Source organism: Malus domestica, chromosome 16, assembly GCF_042453785.1.
Source record: "Malus domestica chromosome 16, GDT2T_hap1".
In the NCBI taxonomy this organism is placed as follows: domain Eukaryota; kingdom Viridiplantae; phylum Streptophyta; class Magnoliopsida; order Rosales; family Rosaceae; genus Malus; species Malus domestica.
Window position 1 is genome coordinate 19,141,723 of NC_091676.1, and position 18,758 is coordinate 19,160,480.

The window sequence follows — 18,758 nt, forward strand, 5'->3', positions numbered from 1 at the left end:
GTTATAAGATCATCTCCAACTCTTGGGTTAAAACCTAAATTTGTTAACCCAGATAGTTTAGATTTTAACCCAAAAACAATTTTTCTACTCCAACCTTTCTAGGTTAAAATTTTAGTCTGAGATTCTTAAACAATGAATTTAGGATAATTTAAAAAAAAAATATGTAGACTATCCCAATTTAATTTTATGAACATTTTAACCTAAAAATATTTAGATTCTAATAAATATTGAAAAATCACTAAACTGACATCATGAAATTCATGAAACACTACAAAAAAAATATGAAACACCTAAAAGATTTTTTTTTAATTATTTTAGTCGTCAGATTTAAATTTGGACAATTAGATCTTCTCTTCTTTTTTTACCATTGGATTTAATCATATTAAATATTAGTCATTGAATTCAATGAATTTATAAATATAAAACTAAAAAAAATACGTATATATGTTAAGTTAGCCCACTAATCCATAGGAAAATTCTGGCCTCTCCAACAAAAATGAATTTTTAGTTAAAACTCATATTTGGCCCAAAGGTTGGAGTAAGTTGGAATAGGTTTAGAACTTTAAAGAGTTTTATTCCAAGAGTTTGAATAAATCTAATCACTTGAGCTATAAGCTCAATGCATAGCAAATGTACCCCTATTATCAAATTTCAAATAATTTCTTTCGTGCCTAAATGATCTTTGCACCATCAAACTTTTATACAAACATGGGTAATCCAAGCACATGTATGTTTGGATAAATGGTTTAATCCAATGAACTTATTTGTAGATGTATCAGAAACAATGTCATTCAAGCAACGTAAGAGCAGTTCTTCGGTGGGAAAGGCCCCTCCAGGCTATTCACTATTTAATCTACCCAATGAACATTAACTGTCCTTAATGAACAGTAACTGTCTTTTGCATCTCCACCCTTACACTAAATAGCCCTATTAATAGGCAATAAAATATTAGTATTTTTTTTATTTATAAAATAATACAAAATAATTTAATTTGTAATTTCGGATAATATTTTTAATCGTTCTCATTATACCAAGTGTCATTATTCGAAAAGACAATTATTGGTGATGGATTTCGATAAGATTTTTATCCAATGCCGTCATGCCACGTGTCATTACCTTTTCAGAATCGTTGAGGATAGATTTCCGATAAGATTTTTAACCAATCACGTCACGCCACGTGTCACAATCTGTTTACAATCTTTAAGGATATATTTCAATCAAATTTTTAACGAATGACAGCATGCCACGTGGCATTATCTACAATCTAATCTTTTATGAATCCTCCATATAATCCACCATCCATCCTCATACATATCACACCAATTTTTTGAAGATCTCTATCATTATTTATAGTTTCTGCTTCCTTCTTCACCAAAATCAAAATCTGTATCATTATTCATAGTTTTTGCTTCCTTCAATGTCTTCTTCTTCAAGGATGATGTGGGAAATCAATCAGCAAGAGGAAGAATTGTTTAACCAATCAGAAGGAATGTTCAATCTCTAGGTGGCCCAAAATGAGAGGGAAGAGGATGAGGAGCGTAGAAGAAGAGATGACGAAGCAAGAATGGGCAGAGCCTCACATTCCCATCGAGTCATCCAAGTTGTGGGTCAGATTTGCAAGCCTAACCGTTCCGGAAACCTTGATAGAAGCAAGCAACAACGAGGTATGGAACTCTTGGACAATTATTTTGTCCATAATAGTTCATTCCCTGATACGCACTTTAGACATCATTTTAGAATGGAACGACATTTGTTCAACAAAATCATGATTGCTGTTTGCAACCATGATTCTTACTTTGTGCAAAAGAATGATGCTTTTGGTGTTATGGATCTCCTTTCTGAGCAAAAAAATACTGCTGCCTTGCGGATGCTTGCATATGGAGTATCTACAGACCAAGTAGATGAGATAACGAGGATGGGGAAATCAACCATTCTTGAGTCCCTGATGAGGTTTTGTGGAGCAATCAAATCTATCTACACCGCAGAGTTCCTCTGGAGACCTACTGACATGGACTTGCAAAGGCTTCTGAAGAAGGGCGAGATGAAAGGTTTTCCTAGGATGATTAGAAGCATCGACTGTATGCACTGGACCTGGAAAAACTGTCCAAGTGCATGGCAAGGCGCTTATGGGGACAGAAAAAGAGCAAAAAGTATCATTTTGGAGGTGGTGACATCTTTTGATACATGGATTTGGCACGCATTTTTCAGGGTTCCGGGAGCTCAAAATGACCTCAATATCCTTACCCAATCCCCAGTGTTCAACGATGTTCTGCAAGGAAAGGCACCAAAAGTCACGTACTGGGTCAACGGACATAAGTACGATAGGCCATACTACCTAGCAAACAGCATTTACCCAATGTGGTTATCGTTTGTCAAAACAGTGCCACGTCCGCGAAGTGCAAAGGAAAAACACTTTGCAAGCTGTCAAGAAGGGTGCAGGAAGGATTTGGAGCGTTGTTTTGGTATCCTCCAAGCTAGATGGACGATTGTTAGGGGTGCTGCCAAAATGTTTGATGTAGAAGATGAGTACAATTACGATGTCATTGATGAATATGAGCCAGACACGATGAACAATTCCATAACACAAATATATTGTACTCATGATGCCACCGAAGAACTCGTGCAACACAAGCCATTAGAAATGGATGGACGTTACAATGAAAGGCTCATTCAATGATATACTGCACTTCAAAGGCCATATACGCACAATGCCTGGCAAATTGACTTGATAGAGCACCAGTGGAAATTGAAACAAGCTCAAGATACTTAAGTTCATTTAGTGTGTTTGTTTTTATTTGGTGTGTTTATTTAATTTTATTTGGTGTGTTTCTTTTAGTTCATTTAGTGAGTTTTTTATTATTTGGTATGTTTATGTAATTTTATTTGGTGTGTTTATGTCATTTGAATAAAGATTCTCTTAGTATAAATAAAGTACTAAATTGAATAAATTGTAAACAATATAAAATACTCTATTCAATAAATAATAAATTACAACCCAAAGTTATTGGAAAATTATGAGCTCCGAGTACAAAAAGTACTCTATTCATCATCACTTAACCAATTTGTGGTGATAGGATGATCTTCTTGTCATGCTAGGACCATCTCCTCTTGCTCACGCTTCTCTTGCACGCCTCCTTTGCACCACTTCCGCTTTCTTCGACTTCCAAAAATATTTAGAATTTGGAGACTTCCCTTCTAAAGGTGTGTTCATAATGTCACGATCTCGTTGAGCCATTCTTTCTTCTCTAACATGTTCCCTTTCTTGCCTAAGTAGCTCTTTTTCTCTCTCATTAGCTTGAAATTTTCTCTCAACAACTGCAACTGTTCATGAAAACTTCTAGACTTACGGGCACAACTCTGAATTTAGGACAATCTTTGACAATATTCCAACATTCCCACCGGTTGAATGATTTGTTTTTGCTTTTGGTGTTGGCATTATACCAATCTTGTGCTTGAAATTCCTACACAATGCGGGAGAAGAAATAATTATAATGAAAGTAGGTAACAAATAAATAATACAAACAAATAATTATAATCAAAGTAGCTAACAAATAAATAATACAAACAAATAATTATAATGTAAATTTGGGTATAGTACAAACAAATAAATAATATATTATTACCTGATCTGCTAAATTTTCCCTACTTCGAAGATTACTACTAGCTTGTGCCAAGACGTCTTTCCACGTACTAAACGATTGGCTTAAGTAATTTCCAACGACTAGACATCGATTCCTTGGTTATTTTCCCACCAATTAATTGGTATGAATAAGACTCCACATTTCTCGCAACTGCATCTCATTACCTGTAATCGGATCATGAGTAACTTCAACCCAGCTAGTACACAACGCAACATTTTCAATAAGCGTCCAATTCGTACCTGCATAGTTATGTGGTTGCAAGTAGTTGAGAAAATATGAAATTATGGTGTAAGGTAGAAGATAATGAAAAAGTATTTATAGAAAAGTAAAATCACTTTTTTAAAAAATTTTCAAATTTTTTTTCGGATTTTATTTAAATTTTTACATTTTTAAAAAAAAATTATTCACCTAATTAATCTCTATCGTTGGATTTAAAAAAAAAATTGAATTCCAACACTCCAAATTGTGCCACATGGCACAACAGTAAGATTTTTTATTTTTTAACTTTTTTTTTATTTATAAAGACGAATAACATGGACCATTGATCTCAGATCCAATGGCTTATATTAAATAAGCTTTTTTATTTTTTTACCGTTAGAAATCCAACGATCCAAAAATTATAGTCGTTGAAATCCAATAGACATGGGGAAGCCACATGGCCTCCCCAACGGTAACATTTCCGAGTGCGCTGCGAGCCCAGGCCTGAAATTCTGTTGGATGACACGCGCCCACGTGCACTTAAAGCCCACGTGCCTGGCGCAAACAATATAAAAAACATGGCTGCCATCGTCCTAACGTCCGCCCAAGTCACATTCCCTTCGAGCGCTCGAGCCGACGACTCGTGTCGTGCCTCACCCTCGAGCCTGCTCAGGCTCGCTCGCCAACACGCGCTGGGCTTCATCACTCGGGCTCTTTGGCCCTATTCCTGCGCCTGTCCCTCGGGCTGGAGCACACGTTGGAAGTGCTCTAACCCAATTGACCTATCCGACAAAATTATGTCAGCAATCTAGATTTGACACTGAACCAGATGCAACAGTTAACAAATTCACAGCACAATAGATATATACAACAATGAGGGACCTACGCCAATGACAGTACGCCCAGTATAATCACCCCGTTTGCCAAAAAGAGCCTCAAGAAATATTCCCTCTTGTCCTTCAATTACATCTGAAAACAACTTGTTCGTGGATCCCATTATCAAGCAGAGTCTCACAAAACCTTATTATGATTTATAACCGTCCCTCATTAGTTGTCCACAGATTCCATTATCAAGAAGTGTATCTACATCCTCTTGTACGTATTTCTCCATAGCTACCAGTCAGCCAAGACTCATTGTTTTGAAAGCTACGAATTTATAACAAAACATGTAGAAGCAGGCCGCTAAAGGAGAAGTGCATAAATTGGTTGCCTTGCCAAGCTAAACAGCTAAATTCATTGGGAGGAACCGGGGAGAGATGTATGAGACCTCATCACCTCCCTTACTTAGAGAGAGTTCTCTGGGGATAAAGAACCCAGTTATTTCTTTCCCAACACGATGAACATAGACACAAGCAATTGACAGAGAATGAAGCGTATCATATACAGTCTCGCCTTTTTCTTCGGATAAGTTAACAGAAGCAACTGCTTTGATATAGTAACATCTATGAACTCCTTGTCAGTAACACACGATTTGCAAAAGCTGACATCAAGCAGGCGAGTTCAACACACAACCAACGTACCCAAAACATGAAAATTCTTGATTTTGCTATCAATATATAATGTGGTATGCAGAACACTCAATGAAAATGCTAATGCTATTCCAGCCCCCTCAATATGAACGATGCTCACAACATAAATAAACATAGTTTCATCTCGTCCCATATTAAAGATTCAATGGATTCAACTTCGATTTCACATCCAACACTTTAAATTGAAGACCGGGTAACTTTATCAAAGTAAGAGATCACGTAAACACGATAAAACAAAACAAAACAAAACAACACAAATTTGATACGCCACGTAATTTACAAAAAAATAAGAAGAATTGAGCTGCAAATTACCAGAAAACACAAGTCCCAGCTCCCCCCGTGTAGCCCACAAGCACTTTCGCCTTCTCCTTCTCCTGCACAATGTACTCCTCAATTCGCTTAGCTTTCTCTGTCATTTCGGCAATTGCCTCCTCCGTCTCATCAATGATCTGTTGTGGAAAATTCCTCTCCAAAAAATCAAACCACTCCCCAAGCGTCATCTTCTCCAAGTCACAGCTCTCATTTACACCTGAACCACTCCCACTACCGTTGTCACCCTTAACGCCACTCCCACTTCCATTGACACCGATTTCACCACTTCCACTTCCTTTCTCACCCTTTTCACCACTCCCACTTCCATATTTACCCTTTTCGCCACTCTCTCCTCTAACATTTAACTCTTCATGTCTCTCTTCCTCCAAATTCAGCCCTTTCGAAGCCTCTTCCTCCTTAACATCAAGCTTATCACACACCGGTACCTCCTCCGGTACATTTTTCCTCCTCCTTGCACCAACATGGGTCCTTTTCGGCTCAACGTTCACTCCTTCACTATCTACACCAGAGTTCTCTGGAATCTTCCCCAATTCCTCAATCCTGGAGCTCCGAGTTTGCCTCGTACTCACCTGCCGTGCCAAGTCTTCCTCTGCAGCTTCACTCTTCAAAACCCTAGCTCTGGGCGGTCGGCCCCTCCCTCGTTTCCCTGCGACCTCAATTTCCTCAACGTTCGCTCTTTCCACCTCCGCTTTCTCCTCGCCCTCCTTCGCAACCCTACCTCTCCGTCCCCGACTTTCCAAAACCGGCACCGCAGTAGCTTCCGCTGCGGCCGCCGCACGCCTAGGGTTCCGTCTCAGCCGGCTCTCTTCGTAGCCGGCGATCTTCACCTCGACGGAAGTGTACTCACCGATTTTGATTTCGTCGCCGTCGGTGAGATCCACGGGCGTATTTGGGGGGATATCCAACCCATTCAAAACCGTGCCATTTGAGGAGTCGAGGTCTCGGAGAACCCATTTGCCCGATTCAGATTCGATGGAGAGGTGCTTGGAGGAAATGCCGGACTCTTTGATCGGGAGGTTGTTGCCCCGAACAACGCGGCCGATTCGGATCTTGGATCCGGGTACGAATTCTAGGGTTTCGCCCTTCCGCGGACCTTGAACCATTACCAGTTTGAGAGCTGAAGGCTCCATATTTGGCAGGGAAGAAAGGAGGGAAAAAATTTTGAGTTTTGAAATGCTTTTTAGAGTGAAATACAGGCACGCAGAAATGCTTTCAAATATTTTGAGGTTTTTCTTTCTCTCTTCCTTAAATTTATAATCCAAAGCTAAATTCCATTTTTGTCCTCACTTCTAGAATTCGATTTGAATCTTACTTTGCCAAATTCAAAAGTCAAAACTTTACTCTTTGAAACTCAAAATTCGTTTCAATTTGTCTCTTGAAACTCAATTTTAATCTCATTTTGCTCCTGAAATTCAAAAATCGTAATTTACTCTATAAAACTCAAAATTTGCCCTACATTGCTTTAATTCTATTTTGTGAGTTTGATTTGAAAGCAATAGACTAATCAATTTTTTTTCTATTTTTTTCCATCTTTGCGACTCAAGCACAGCAACAAAAAAAAATTCCACATTCTTAATTTATTATTTTAAACTTAATATTTTTTTTATTGTTAAATATTAACGCATAGTAGAGATTTATAATCAAATTCATTAGCACATGTGGCATAGTTTTATTAGGTGGTGGGTCAAACATATGTTTGGCGATTTTTCAATTTCAAGAATAATAAAGTCCACAAGTCAAAGTAAACGAATTTTAGATTTCATGAAGTAAAGTGACGGGTCTTTTCAATTGTAAGTAAGATCAAAATCAAAATCTATGGGTGTGGCTAAAAATAAGCTAAAAAAAAACATTTGTGGTCACCACCGGATATCGGCAGTTGGAAGTTAAATTAGAGGTCTAGCAGACGCTGGATGTGTAAAAATTTGCTACGGTCATGACTAGGGATGGGCAACGGATATACGGGTAATCGTGGTTATTTACCCATAACCATTTATATTTATACTTGCATAACCATTTACCCGTTAGGAAATTGCATAAATGGTTATACTCATACCCATAATCGTTTATAAACGGTTAACCATACCCATAACCGTGTACCCATTTAGCCGTTTAACCGTTTTTTAACCCGTTTATCCTTTTTTTTACCCATTTACCCTTTTTTCACCAGTCTACATGTTTTTTTTTAACAACTTGAAAATTACAAAAGAAATCATAATTTTCGTTTTCTGACAATTAAACACTGTTATAGATACATTTTAACATGCAATTCTCTATTTTAATCATTTAAGTTCTCATACAATTTCAATAATTGAAATAATAATTTACGACCGATATTTTTCTGCTAGAGTAGAAGCCATTGCAGGCATTAATCTGTAGAGGTAAAAAATTCTTAGGAAAAGAAGAAACTGACAAGATAATAAATTAAAAACATAAGGATAACAAGTCACACAGTAAGATAAATGACAAAACATATACTTGATAGCAGAAAAATTCAACAAAAATCTCGAGTTGCAAATCAGGTTGCAAATCAGGTTGCAGATCAAATAATTTCCCAGGAACTCCAAGATAAGAAAAGACTTTCGGTGATTAGCTAGAGCACCACCATAAGGCACGGCCACCGTTCAGTCGTTACAAAAAAGGCCAGAGAGAGAGAGAGAGAAGTGAGAGAAAGCACAGCTTAGCCATATGCAATGAGGTATCATTATTCATATAAATATCGGGGACTCAGGTCTGGCAGAGAGATTGAAAATTTAGGGTTTTTAATTTTTTTTTTTTTAATTTTATATATATTAAATTAAATAGGTAAATGAATACCCATTATAACCGCGGATAATACCCATAACCGCCCATTTAAATTTCACGGATAAACGGTTATACCCATAACCGTTTGTTCGTCAAAACAGTTACCCATAATCGTAACCGTGAACTTTAAATAGATGGGTAACTACAGTTATCCAAACCCATGGGTATTTTGCCCATCCCTAATCATGACAACAAGCTAGTTAGGCCAAACCATTGAGCCGGAATCCCGCTTTTAGGCCCAAAAAAACCTCCACCCATCTCAATCTGCTTCTGCCGCTCCCAATTCAAAATCGGAAACTCACAAAGCCATTCTTGTAAGAAGATTATATGGTCACTACAAGAAGTGTTTGTTTTGTGCGGAAAGTTATGCATAAAGTTCATTCCTTTCAATATGTGCTTCACATTCACCCCAAAAGAAGTTTGTAAAAAGAAAACAGTCAAAACAGATGAGCATGAGTTGGTAACAATCTAAACGCCGCTAAAAAAATTTCATGATACGTACACTTACTGGGAGTGAAACCTCTCGTTTTGGTGAGGACAAGGATGATGTCACAGAAACTTCCAAGTGGGGCGCGTGGCACTTGTCCAAGGCATTCCAATCTCTAAGACGCCCTTCATCCATTTAACCCGGCTTACAAGTTCCTCCAAGTCTAGAATCGCAGCTTCTAATGTATCAGACTTCGTCGAATTTAAAACTATGTTCCTATCCGTTTTCATTTTCTTCAACGACCCATTGTTGTCAACTCTATCTTCTCCGGCTGCAGTTCTTCGCATCCCCTTTGGCTCACTTTTAACATGCGAACTTGAAACACTATCTGAGCAACTTGCCTTCGCAATCCCACTATCTGCCATATCGGATCCAACATTTACATCTGGTGGTGGTTTCTCCATAGTTTTTATAGTGCCTAGAGGTTGCTTTGCCATTTCCTCTAATCCTTTGGGAGGTTGTAATGAGCTAGCAGACACGTGAGAAGAAGGTGAACGATGTGATGCTGTAGCAAAAGCTTGGAGACACCTATTTTCATCACCCACAGCATGGAATGAGCTTGGAACTTCCCCTGCAACAACAATAATCCCCTCTCAATCAGATCCATCCTGCTGGAAAGAAAAATGAAAGACAAGATTCAAGAGAGGAAGTTAGGGTAACATTATATGTACCCTTCCATCTTCTTCAAAATCATGGATAACTAACCAAAATTTCACTAGAACATTCTTATAGCCCTTGATCTGCTTTTCTTCTACAACTACTTAATGTGGCACCATTTTATTGGTTATTCAAACGCTTCATACTTAGATCTGACTTCACCTCTCCACATCAGCCTTAACTGTGGGGGAATTGAACCGAGAAACATATAATGTTTGTTCCTTGGATACTTAGAACCCATAATTTGCGTTCAACATGGCCTATACCGTCAAAAGAAAAAACATTACATAAACCTACAACAACATTAATACAGCACAAATCCAGTGGTCAATTACGGCTGGCCAAGTAACTTAAAAAGACAACACCACAATTGTGGGTAGACTGGTATAGCTTACAGCTTTCACTACAATTTATGTATGGGTTCTACCTCTTGGATCACTAAAAGGTCAAAATCTTAATGCATATGAAGTCCCTTACCAACTCATTCTTTCAACTTCATTTTCCTGATACTGAGGATATATATTTCACATTCATAACTCTCAAAGCAGTCTTTACTATTTTACTAATCAACTTCTTATTGCTAATCCAAAAAGGAGCTCTGTTTTCGCCAATTTGAGGCGTATTGAGTTGCATCTGAAACCCTTCAAGCAGGATTGACAATCCCCAAAACCAACAAGGCTTGAGAAGATGTATGACTGTCGCAAACTCTGAAGTTTCCAGAAGCAACCATATTCCATCGAATTACAAAATTGTTTCCAGCCGTACTATCTGATTTGAATCTTTCTTCGTCAATTGGAGTTTAATTATCTGATTTGAATCTTTCTTCGTCAAATGCAGTGACGAACGAGACTTTTATTTGCCTGATCCCGAAGAAATCAGATTCTTTGAAAGTGACGGACTATAGGCCAATAAGCTTAGTAACTGGATTGTACAAAATTATAGCAAAAACACTGGCTTCAAGATTGAAGGAGGCTTTGGATACCACTGTCTCTCCGAATCAAGGGGCGTTTGTTAAGGATAGACAAATTTTGGATGCTGTCCTCATTGCAAATGAAGTGGTAGAAGAGGTGAGGCAGAAAAAAGAGAAGGGATTGGTGCTTAAGATCGACTTTGAAAAAGCGTATGATCATGTTGAATGGAGATTTCTGGAAGAAGTACTTCAAAGAAAAGGTTTTGGCAATAGATGGAGGAAATGGATGCAAGGATGTTTAAGCTCTGCAAATTTCTCCGTTTTGATCAATGGAAGGCCAAGGGGAAAATTTCAAGCTTCAAGAGGTTTGAGACAAGGCGATCCACTGTCACCATTTCTTTTCACCTTAGTAGTCGATGTATTGAGCAGGTTAATGGAGAAGGCACAAGAAACTGATCTCATCAAAGGCTTGTGTATCGGCCAAGAAAAGGTGGAGATATCTCATCTTCAATTTGCCGATGACACCATTTTCTTCTTGACGGAAGACGAGGAAGTCTGGAACAACCTAATCCAAGTGCTTAATTTATTCTGTTCGGTCTCAGGATTGAAAATCAACAAAGCTAAGTGCTTTTTGGCTGGGATAAATTCAGAGAGTGAGAAACTAAACAGGTTGGCAGTTTCTTGGGGGTGCGAGGTAGGATGCTGGCCGATAAAGTATTTGGGGCTTCCCCTTGGAGGAAGGCCAAGAGCAATAAAGTTTTGGGATCCGGTGGTCGAAACAATGGAAAGAAGACTTCAAAGTTGGAAGAAGGCTTTCCTATCCAGAGGGGGTAAATTAACTCTAATTCAATCAGTCCTGGGAAGCATGCCGATTTACTATATGTCCTTGTTCAAAATTCCATGCGGGGTAAGAGGACGTCTAGAAAAATTAATGAAGGGGTTTCTATGGGAAGGCATGGAGGAGGGCAAGAAAACACATTTGGCCAAGTGGGAATTAGTTACTAAAAACAAGGAGGAAGGAGGTCTAGGGGTGGGGAACTTGAGGAATCAGAATGAAGCATTATTGGCTAAGTGGTTGTGGAGACTCCCAAGGGAGTCACAGTCTCTGTGGCACAAGGTGATAAGAAGTAAGTATGGGCTACAAGCTAATGGATGGGATGCACTTCCTCAAAGGAGGGTTTCAAGTCGAAGCCCATGGAAAGACATTTCGAGTGGTTCTCATCAGTTTCTCAGTTGTTGCACGTTTGAGGTGGGCAACGGAGAGAGGGTGAGGTTTTGGGAGGATGGGTGGTTAACAGGGGGACCGCTGAAGGAGCAATTCCCCAGACTATTCCTACTATCGAGGAAGCATAATCAAAACATCTCGAGCTTCGTGGAAGCGTCATCAAATCCTTTGAGTTGGAACTTTGATTTTAGGAGAAACTTGAATGAGATGGAGATAGCAGAGGTGGCCACATTATTACAGAAACTGGAAGAGGTTCGATTGTCTCCATTAAAGATGGATATCAGAAGGTGGAATCTGGAGGCTTCAGGTTTGTTTTCATGCAAATCTTATCGTTCATTGCTGAGCAACAATGGGAGTGTGCACTATTTTCCACCCTACCCTCAGATTTGGAAATCAAAAGTTCCTCCGAAGGTTAAAATACTTGTATGGCTTGTGGCCAACGGGAATCTAAACACATGCGACAGAATTCAAAGGAGAAACCCTCTTATGTGCTTATCACCACATTGGTGTAGCTTGTGCAAAGACAAGGAGGAGAGTGTAAATCACATCTTTCTTCATTGCTCCTACTCGATCCAACTATGGTGGAAATTGTTACAGGAGGTTAAAGCAAGTTGGGTCATTCCTAAAGGGTGTTTCGAGCTACTAAGCACAAACTTTAAGGCACTTGGAAAAAGGAAAAAATCCAAAGTTTTGTGGGGTTGTCTGGTATCGGCAATTTTCTGGAATATATGGCTGGAACGCAACAAGAGGATCTTTGAAGATTATACTGGAGTGGGGGCAGAAGAACTTTGGGGGAGAGTAAAATATTGGGCAGCTCTTTGGGCCTCGGTCACTAAAGAGTTTAATAATATTTCTCTATCTCAAATACTATGGGATTTGTTAGCAGTAGTTAAGTGAACTAGGTCTAGAAATGGCTGCTGCAGCCAAATCCTAATGGTTTTTTCTTTGTTATACAGTTAGTGGACTTCTTACCCACTTCTGTGCTGTTCTCTATTCTTTAATAAAATTGTTTCTTCTCAAAAAAATTATTTACCAGGTTATAAACTGGCCAGCTATAAGTTTATAACTAATAAGATCAAATCACCACCTCATAGTCGTATGGAAAATATCATTTCCCTTAGGATCCATCTATTAGGAGCAAAAGAAATAGACCATTGCCCCAACAGTCCTACCAAAGAAAAAAAAGTTCAATAACATGATGTACAAGTATGCATCTCCAATGGCTCCAATTTTATTTTATCTCAGTCAATTGTCACAAGCCCTAGATGTTGAGGTCAGAAGGCTAATAGAAAATAATAATATGCATGCATGTATATACGTTGTTGAGAAAATATGTATTCGTAATTGATTACCAGGCTTCATTACTCGAGCACAAGGATGCACACATTCACTCTCCTGCAACCAAAAAGGCATTTCAAAATAATTCAGAAATTGAAGGATAAAAGAATTGTTTTTCATTACTTATTAGGACAGAAAGCATCAAAACCTGCATGGTAGAAGAACCACCTAAACACAAGGTAGAAGTAGCTTTAAAATATCAATACAAAATTGACCTAACACTACTAACATCGGTGACAAAATGGAATCTTGTTTAGCCAAAGGATTGCAGCATTTATCATGAATCAGGATGATGGCCTGGCATTCATTTTTAGAAAGACATGAGGTATTGTTTCAACCCCAATGAAGAAGAAATATAACAAAAATTTGACGTATTTTTTTCAATAAAGGAATGCTAGAGGGTTAATACCCAAAGTGCAACACCAAATTAACAATGAGAGAGTTGTCAGCAAAAAGAAAAGAGTTTTGTAACTTCACAATTGATTTCATGCATGGCATTCATTTTTAAATGCCAATTCCTGAAGTGACACGTCATCATCATCAGGTGATGGGAATGTGGAGGCTCCTTGTCAGTTTCTGACAGTTCAAGCTGATTGAAGGTAGTATTTGAAACAACTCAGTTATTAATCAATTTAAAGTTTGGCAGTAATATCTGATAATTCCTCTTAAACGGAAAAAAAAAAGATACAGAAATATGAATGGGCTGCAGGTACCATGGGTGTGGGTACTGTCCAACCATTCTCTGGAGACCAATCCAAGGATGGGCGCAATTCCTTGGAAGAAACTTCATAGGAATATCCTTCACCATCTGGAGGAGGTGGCAAATCAAACTGGAAAAACATGGAGAATACCAATTAGTAAATAGAAGCTCTCTCTTTCACATCAAAGTAACTATAATTGAACCAAGAAAATGCAGCTACATCTCAGTTGCACTAAACAAACATATTGCCTACTCCCGATGCAAGAGTTTTTTATGTAAGTTAACTCAGGAGCTCAGGTAACATCGTGTATGGCATAGATTTGTAATGAATTAAATGACTCGGTTGAGTTTAAACAATGTAGAGCAATTAAGCGAATGAGAGGTCATAAAATAGGGTATGTGATTATTGGAGTTATAACATTTATTAACAGTGTGCAATTTGAAGGGGGGAAAATGCTTAACGCCTCATACAATGAACACATTGAGAACAAGCATACTAGAGTTAGCATTAATATGTTGAGAGATACAAAACCCACCTTAAGGCTCTCATTCCCCAATATTTCTGTTATTCTTCCGGACCAATAACAACCATCCTTCCACCAATCAACTAAATCTCCCACTTTCCAATCATCGTTGACAATAACCACCACTTCTGCTCTGGTATTGGCATCAGGTATTGTACTTCTATTATAGATGGGAGGAAACCGAGGACGCAACATCAATTGCAGTTTTAATGACTTTGACTTCTTACTAACACCAGGGATTTTTTGATATACTCTTGTCCACTTCACTTCTGCAGATAAGAGCAACAATATGCAGAAATAAAAAACATCAGCCTCACTAAAATATTTATTAACTTGATAACTAAGAGGAAAATAATTCTTCAGAGATATATATAGAAACTAGGCAATGACTACCAGTGCTCATCGTAATATTCTCTCTTTGTTTTCCATTCAAAACAAGTAACAATAAAAGTAGCACACTCTCGTAACGAGGAATCATACATGCATTTCACATACCATATTGTTTTGGTATGTGAATTCTTACATTGTAATTACTTTAAAATACTTTTTTTAAAAGAATTGGTCAATGTGCACTTGATAATGTACAGGTCTATTAATACTTTTTTCTTTATAAAAGAACAGGTCGATTAATAAACACAACAAACATAGAACATAAGAGAATAAGAGTCTGTTGTTTATATTGCCAGCCCAAACTGTTTTGAGACACCACGACCCAAAACATAGTGAACTTTAATACCGGAGCTAGCTGATGATATTGCCACATTTAGCATTAATATGTTGATGTGGTCCATGGTCTTTGATGTGATTGAGGGCTGTATTTGAGCTGTCCAGGATTAATTACTACATTGTAATTAAGCTAATGATTAAATAGTCCACTTAGTTGAAGATTAAGTCAGCTGTATTAATCATTGAGTATAAACATACTCACTACAGTACGGAGATGCTTTATGTAATCATTTTACTAGTAATGAAATTCTGATTCTTGTTGTTGCTTGCTCGTGCTTTCTACAATGAAGGTTTTTCTGATTTCTCATCCATGGTATTGAAGCAGGTAGGTCCACATATCCGTATGAAGCTCAAAGGCCGCACATGCTCCACGTCACCCAATATGTGTTATCCATGTGTTTGGCTTGAGTGTTGCCACACATGAAGGCGCGTGTGAGTGTGAAGTGTTGTCCCACATCAGAAAGTTAACGGACCTTGCATGTGTTTACAAGGAGTTGGGTCACTCCCCCTGTTGCCAATTGGTTTTAGGGTTCCTTCAAACTTAAGCCCCTCATACATGTGTTTGGCTTGAGTGTTGACACATGTGAAGGCGTGTGTAAGTATGTGAAGTTGTCCCACATCAGAAAGTTAACGGACCTTGCATGTGTTTATAAGGAGTAGGGTCACTCCCCCTGTTGCCAATTGGTTTTACGGTTCCTTCAAACTTAAGCCACAAAAAAATGCTCATAAAGGAAATATAACCACAGATATCACTTACTCTCATCAGGAAAGTCAATATACTCCATGCTAGACGACAATCGAGCTTGTCTCAAGCCGTATTCCTTTATCTGGATGATAATAAAAATATTATCAGAGAGCATGGTATCATTTTCTCAAAGATTTTTATACCAAGCATAAACAATGGAACCAACCTCAACCAAATGCATGGAAACAATCTCAAGCTGAAAACATCATATAAATGCAAATATGGGCTTTATAAAAGCAGATGGACACCTTAAACCATAAGTCATTGGAAGTTACATCATACACCCAATTGTTTCAGCAAAGCATCTAATGGTAAGAGAAGTAAGAGGAGATTGATGGTAGTATTGGTAAAACCTAACTATGTATATGTAGAATAATTCAAGGTTGAGAAAAGTAAATCATGCAACACATATATCTAAAGGCTTAGTTGTAATTGCAAAAATGCTACCTAACATTGCAAAGTAATCTGTTCTTCATTACTGGAAGACGTACAGATTTCATGAAAATAAAAATATGCAAGGAAGCACAGAAGGCTTAAGTAAAAACAACACAAAATCTACATACAAAGAAAAAAAAAATCTTAAAGAAACGGGGAAAAAATACCAACCACAATAATTCTCTTCAACTTACAAAGTTATAATAAACACCACTTTTATTGAAGAAGAAAGAAATACATAACAAGATGGATTCAACTTCCATCAACAGTATTACAGCTAAAAAACAAACACACACCCAAATCTTAACAATCCTTGACAACACTTAGCAAGTAGCAAATCAATCCAGATAGATCTGACTAAGGTACAACATTAAAATCTTTATAGAGTAAAGCCCAAAGTGAGCAAAGAATACAAATCTATACTGCAGTGAACTCAACTAACCCTCCTCCCTATTATCCCAATTTGTACCCGCCCCTCAAATAAACTACCATTTCTCTCTGATAATGAATATAGACCATAAAATACCAATGCTGGGTGGTTCAAGTGGTAAGGAGCTTGTTCCCCTTAAGCAAGGTCTCGAGTTCGAGCCATGTGAATGGAGAAGCCATCATTGGGAAAGCTTGCCCCCCGAATGGGGTCCGACCCGGCTTGAGGGAATAGTCCTCGCCTACGTGCGGGGGATACCCTGGATTCATCCAAAATATAGACCATAAAATACGAGTGGTTTCCTCCAGCTGCTCTGCTAGCCTTCTTGAAAAAAATACCATGCCATCCCACCAGAATCTAGGCCATAGAGCATGCAACACTCAAGTGTTCACGGAGAAAGAAAGCGAAGGGCCAACAAGCATATGAAAATGTATAGTGTAGAAAACGACTAGTCACACATTCAGCACTCATTCATAAGGAATAATCCTTGTTTAATAAAACTTTCCAACATCAGAATCTTTTCTAATGAGAAAGCAAATGCCTAAGCAAAGAACAAGGCCTTTAATTACCTAAATGGTCAGCAACTTCTCCGTGTATGATGTTAAACAGAAAATAAACGAGCCCCTCTCATATATAGTTGAGAACTAATCAGACTTCCGATGTTGTTCGAGCTTTGATCTTAAGGATAAATCTGGAAAAGATTCGATATACTTAACCCAAAAAAACAATAATTCTTATGGAACCCTATACATCTTAGACCATGTATATATTTGCTAGTTTCCTACTTGGGTCTTAGTCATTTGGACTTGCTGCCACCAACGAGAAGCATACCCTTTCAACTAAAATGCTACCAACTTCTCATTCGCATGACATGGAAGAACAATGAATTTAAAATTTATTTCATGTTTATTTAACCAACCAACTTCCCCTAGTTATTCTCTACTAAATTCTGGTATCTCCACCTTAAATTGCGGTTCTTGAAATCTCTGCCGATAGTTGTTGTCGCAGGAATCTATCTAGAACAGGTTGGTCATATGTTTGTGTTGGTTTCTTTGCCTCCCAACGATCTTATCTAGTTGACAAATAGTACCAAGATTTTTTTACTCTGAATCTGAAAAGGCGTGATATACTAATACAACAACCAATACCTTGGTAAAAGGCCATAACTTGTCAAAATTCAATCTTCAAAACTGCAGTTTTGTCCCTTTACAATCTATTTTATTCTCTTCCATAAACAGACTTTAATGTTTCCGAAAAAACATGGATGACTCTTTCCATACTCCTAATTAACTGCTTAGCATTCATTTTACAACTATCAACACTGAAAATGAAGAGACGAATACTAGAAACCGAAAACTAGTAATCATAATTGTAAGAAGTAAAATCTTCGAGTTCAAAACACGCTTGGAGCAAAACAAAATTGATCACCAATGGATATTTGCCAGTACTATTAACTGTGATCGTTACCTTACATCGGAACCACGCACCGCGATAACCCGGGATAAACGACCTGCATTCAACCTCTTGGCCAGCTTCAAAAGGTAGGCCATTCATGCCCATGATGATCCGTCAACAACAATATACCTGTGACATGAACATTTCTGACTTGCATGCAAATTTTTTGGCGAAAAAGAAAATGCACAATGATTCGAACATAATAGTGAACGATTCACTACGGTAGTACTAAAAAATGGGCAATTTCGGCGATATATCGAGAATCTGAGGGAACGACATGGAGAGGGGGTGAAGCCTATTTCTTCACCCTCCATCGCCCATAGTCTGAAATATCAAACCTAATATCGCCAATAACCTGAAGTATCGGGAAAATCGTTGTGAAAAGGCCTGAATTTCTGGAAAAATCTGACCTGTATTTCACTGAGCTCTGCGCAAGGAGTTGCAGAGGCGCGTGCCTCGCCGAGGGAGAAGACCAGCCGCCTGCAACCCTATTTTTCTATTCAGTCTATACGGCGTCGTCTCTTCGTTTTGGGGTACTACCATATACAAAACCGATTATTTTCGTATCTATACTTTGGAGAAAGGGTGGACATTTGGAAGTTGGAACTGAAAACCGAAATCGAAAT

At 38.2% G+C, this 18,758-nt stretch overlaps 3 protein-coding genes across 6 annotated transcripts; 1 reads left to right on the forward strand and 2 right to left on the reverse strand.

Moving 5' to 3' along the window:
* Window positions 1-1,514: 1,514 nt before the first annotated feature.
* Window positions 1,515-2,677, forward strand: LOC139193036 (uncharacterized). The gene is made up of 2 exons (XM_070815994.1): window positions 1,515-1,664; window positions 1,808-2,677. Exons 1-2 carry the CDS (start codon window positions 1,515-1,517, stop codon window positions 2,675-2,677), a joined length of 1,020 nt encoding a protein of 339 aa, XP_070672095.1.
* A 293-nt stretch (window positions 2,678-2,970) lies between these two features.
* LOC103420009 (FHA domain-containing protein At4g14490-like) lies at window positions 2,971-6,926 on the reverse strand. 3 transcript variants are annotated; one of them, XR_011577037.1, is made up of 3 exons: window positions 5,681-6,925; window positions 3,624-3,880; window positions 2,971-3,461 (listed from the first exon to the last, which is right to left on the reverse strand). XR_011577037.1 is itself a non-coding variant. In XM_008358085.4 (2 exons), exons 1-2 carry the CDS (start codon window positions 6,829-6,831, stop codon window positions 3,344-3,346), a joined length of 1,269 nt encoding a protein of 422 aa, XP_008356307.3. In that variant the 5' UTR covers window positions 6,832-6,926; the 3' UTR covers window positions 3,163-3,343. The 3 variants fall into 3 exon arrangements, 2 of the variants coding, with proteins under 2 accessions (XP_008356307.3, XP_028952213.2); XM_008358085.4 differs by lacking the exon at window positions 3,624-3,880 and having other exon boundaries at window positions 3,163-3,461; window positions 5,681-6,926; XM_029096380.2 differs by lacking the exons at window positions 2,971-3,461; window positions 3,624-3,880 and adding an exon at window positions 4,131-4,621.
* A 1,923-nt stretch (window positions 6,927-8,849) lies between these two features.
* On the reverse strand, window positions 8,850-18,758 carry LOC103420010 (uncharacterized). 2 transcript variants are annotated; one of them, XM_008358086.4, is made up of 7 exons: window positions 18,543-18,758; window positions 18,145-18,261; window positions 15,828-15,897; window positions 14,357-14,613; window positions 13,834-13,950; window positions 13,135-13,177; window positions 8,850-9,561 (listed from the first exon to the last, which is right to left on the reverse strand). In XM_008358086.4, exons 2-7 carry the CDS (start codon window positions 18,235-18,237, stop codon window positions 9,053-9,055), a joined length of 1,089 nt encoding a protein of 362 aa, XP_008356308.3. In that variant the 5' UTR covers window positions 18,238-18,261; window positions 18,543-18,758; the 3' UTR covers window positions 8,850-9,052. The 2 variants fall into 2 exon arrangements, with proteins under 2 accessions (XP_008356308.3, XP_070671377.1); XM_070815276.1 differs by lacking the exon at window positions 18,543-18,758 and having other exon boundaries at window positions 18,145-18,375.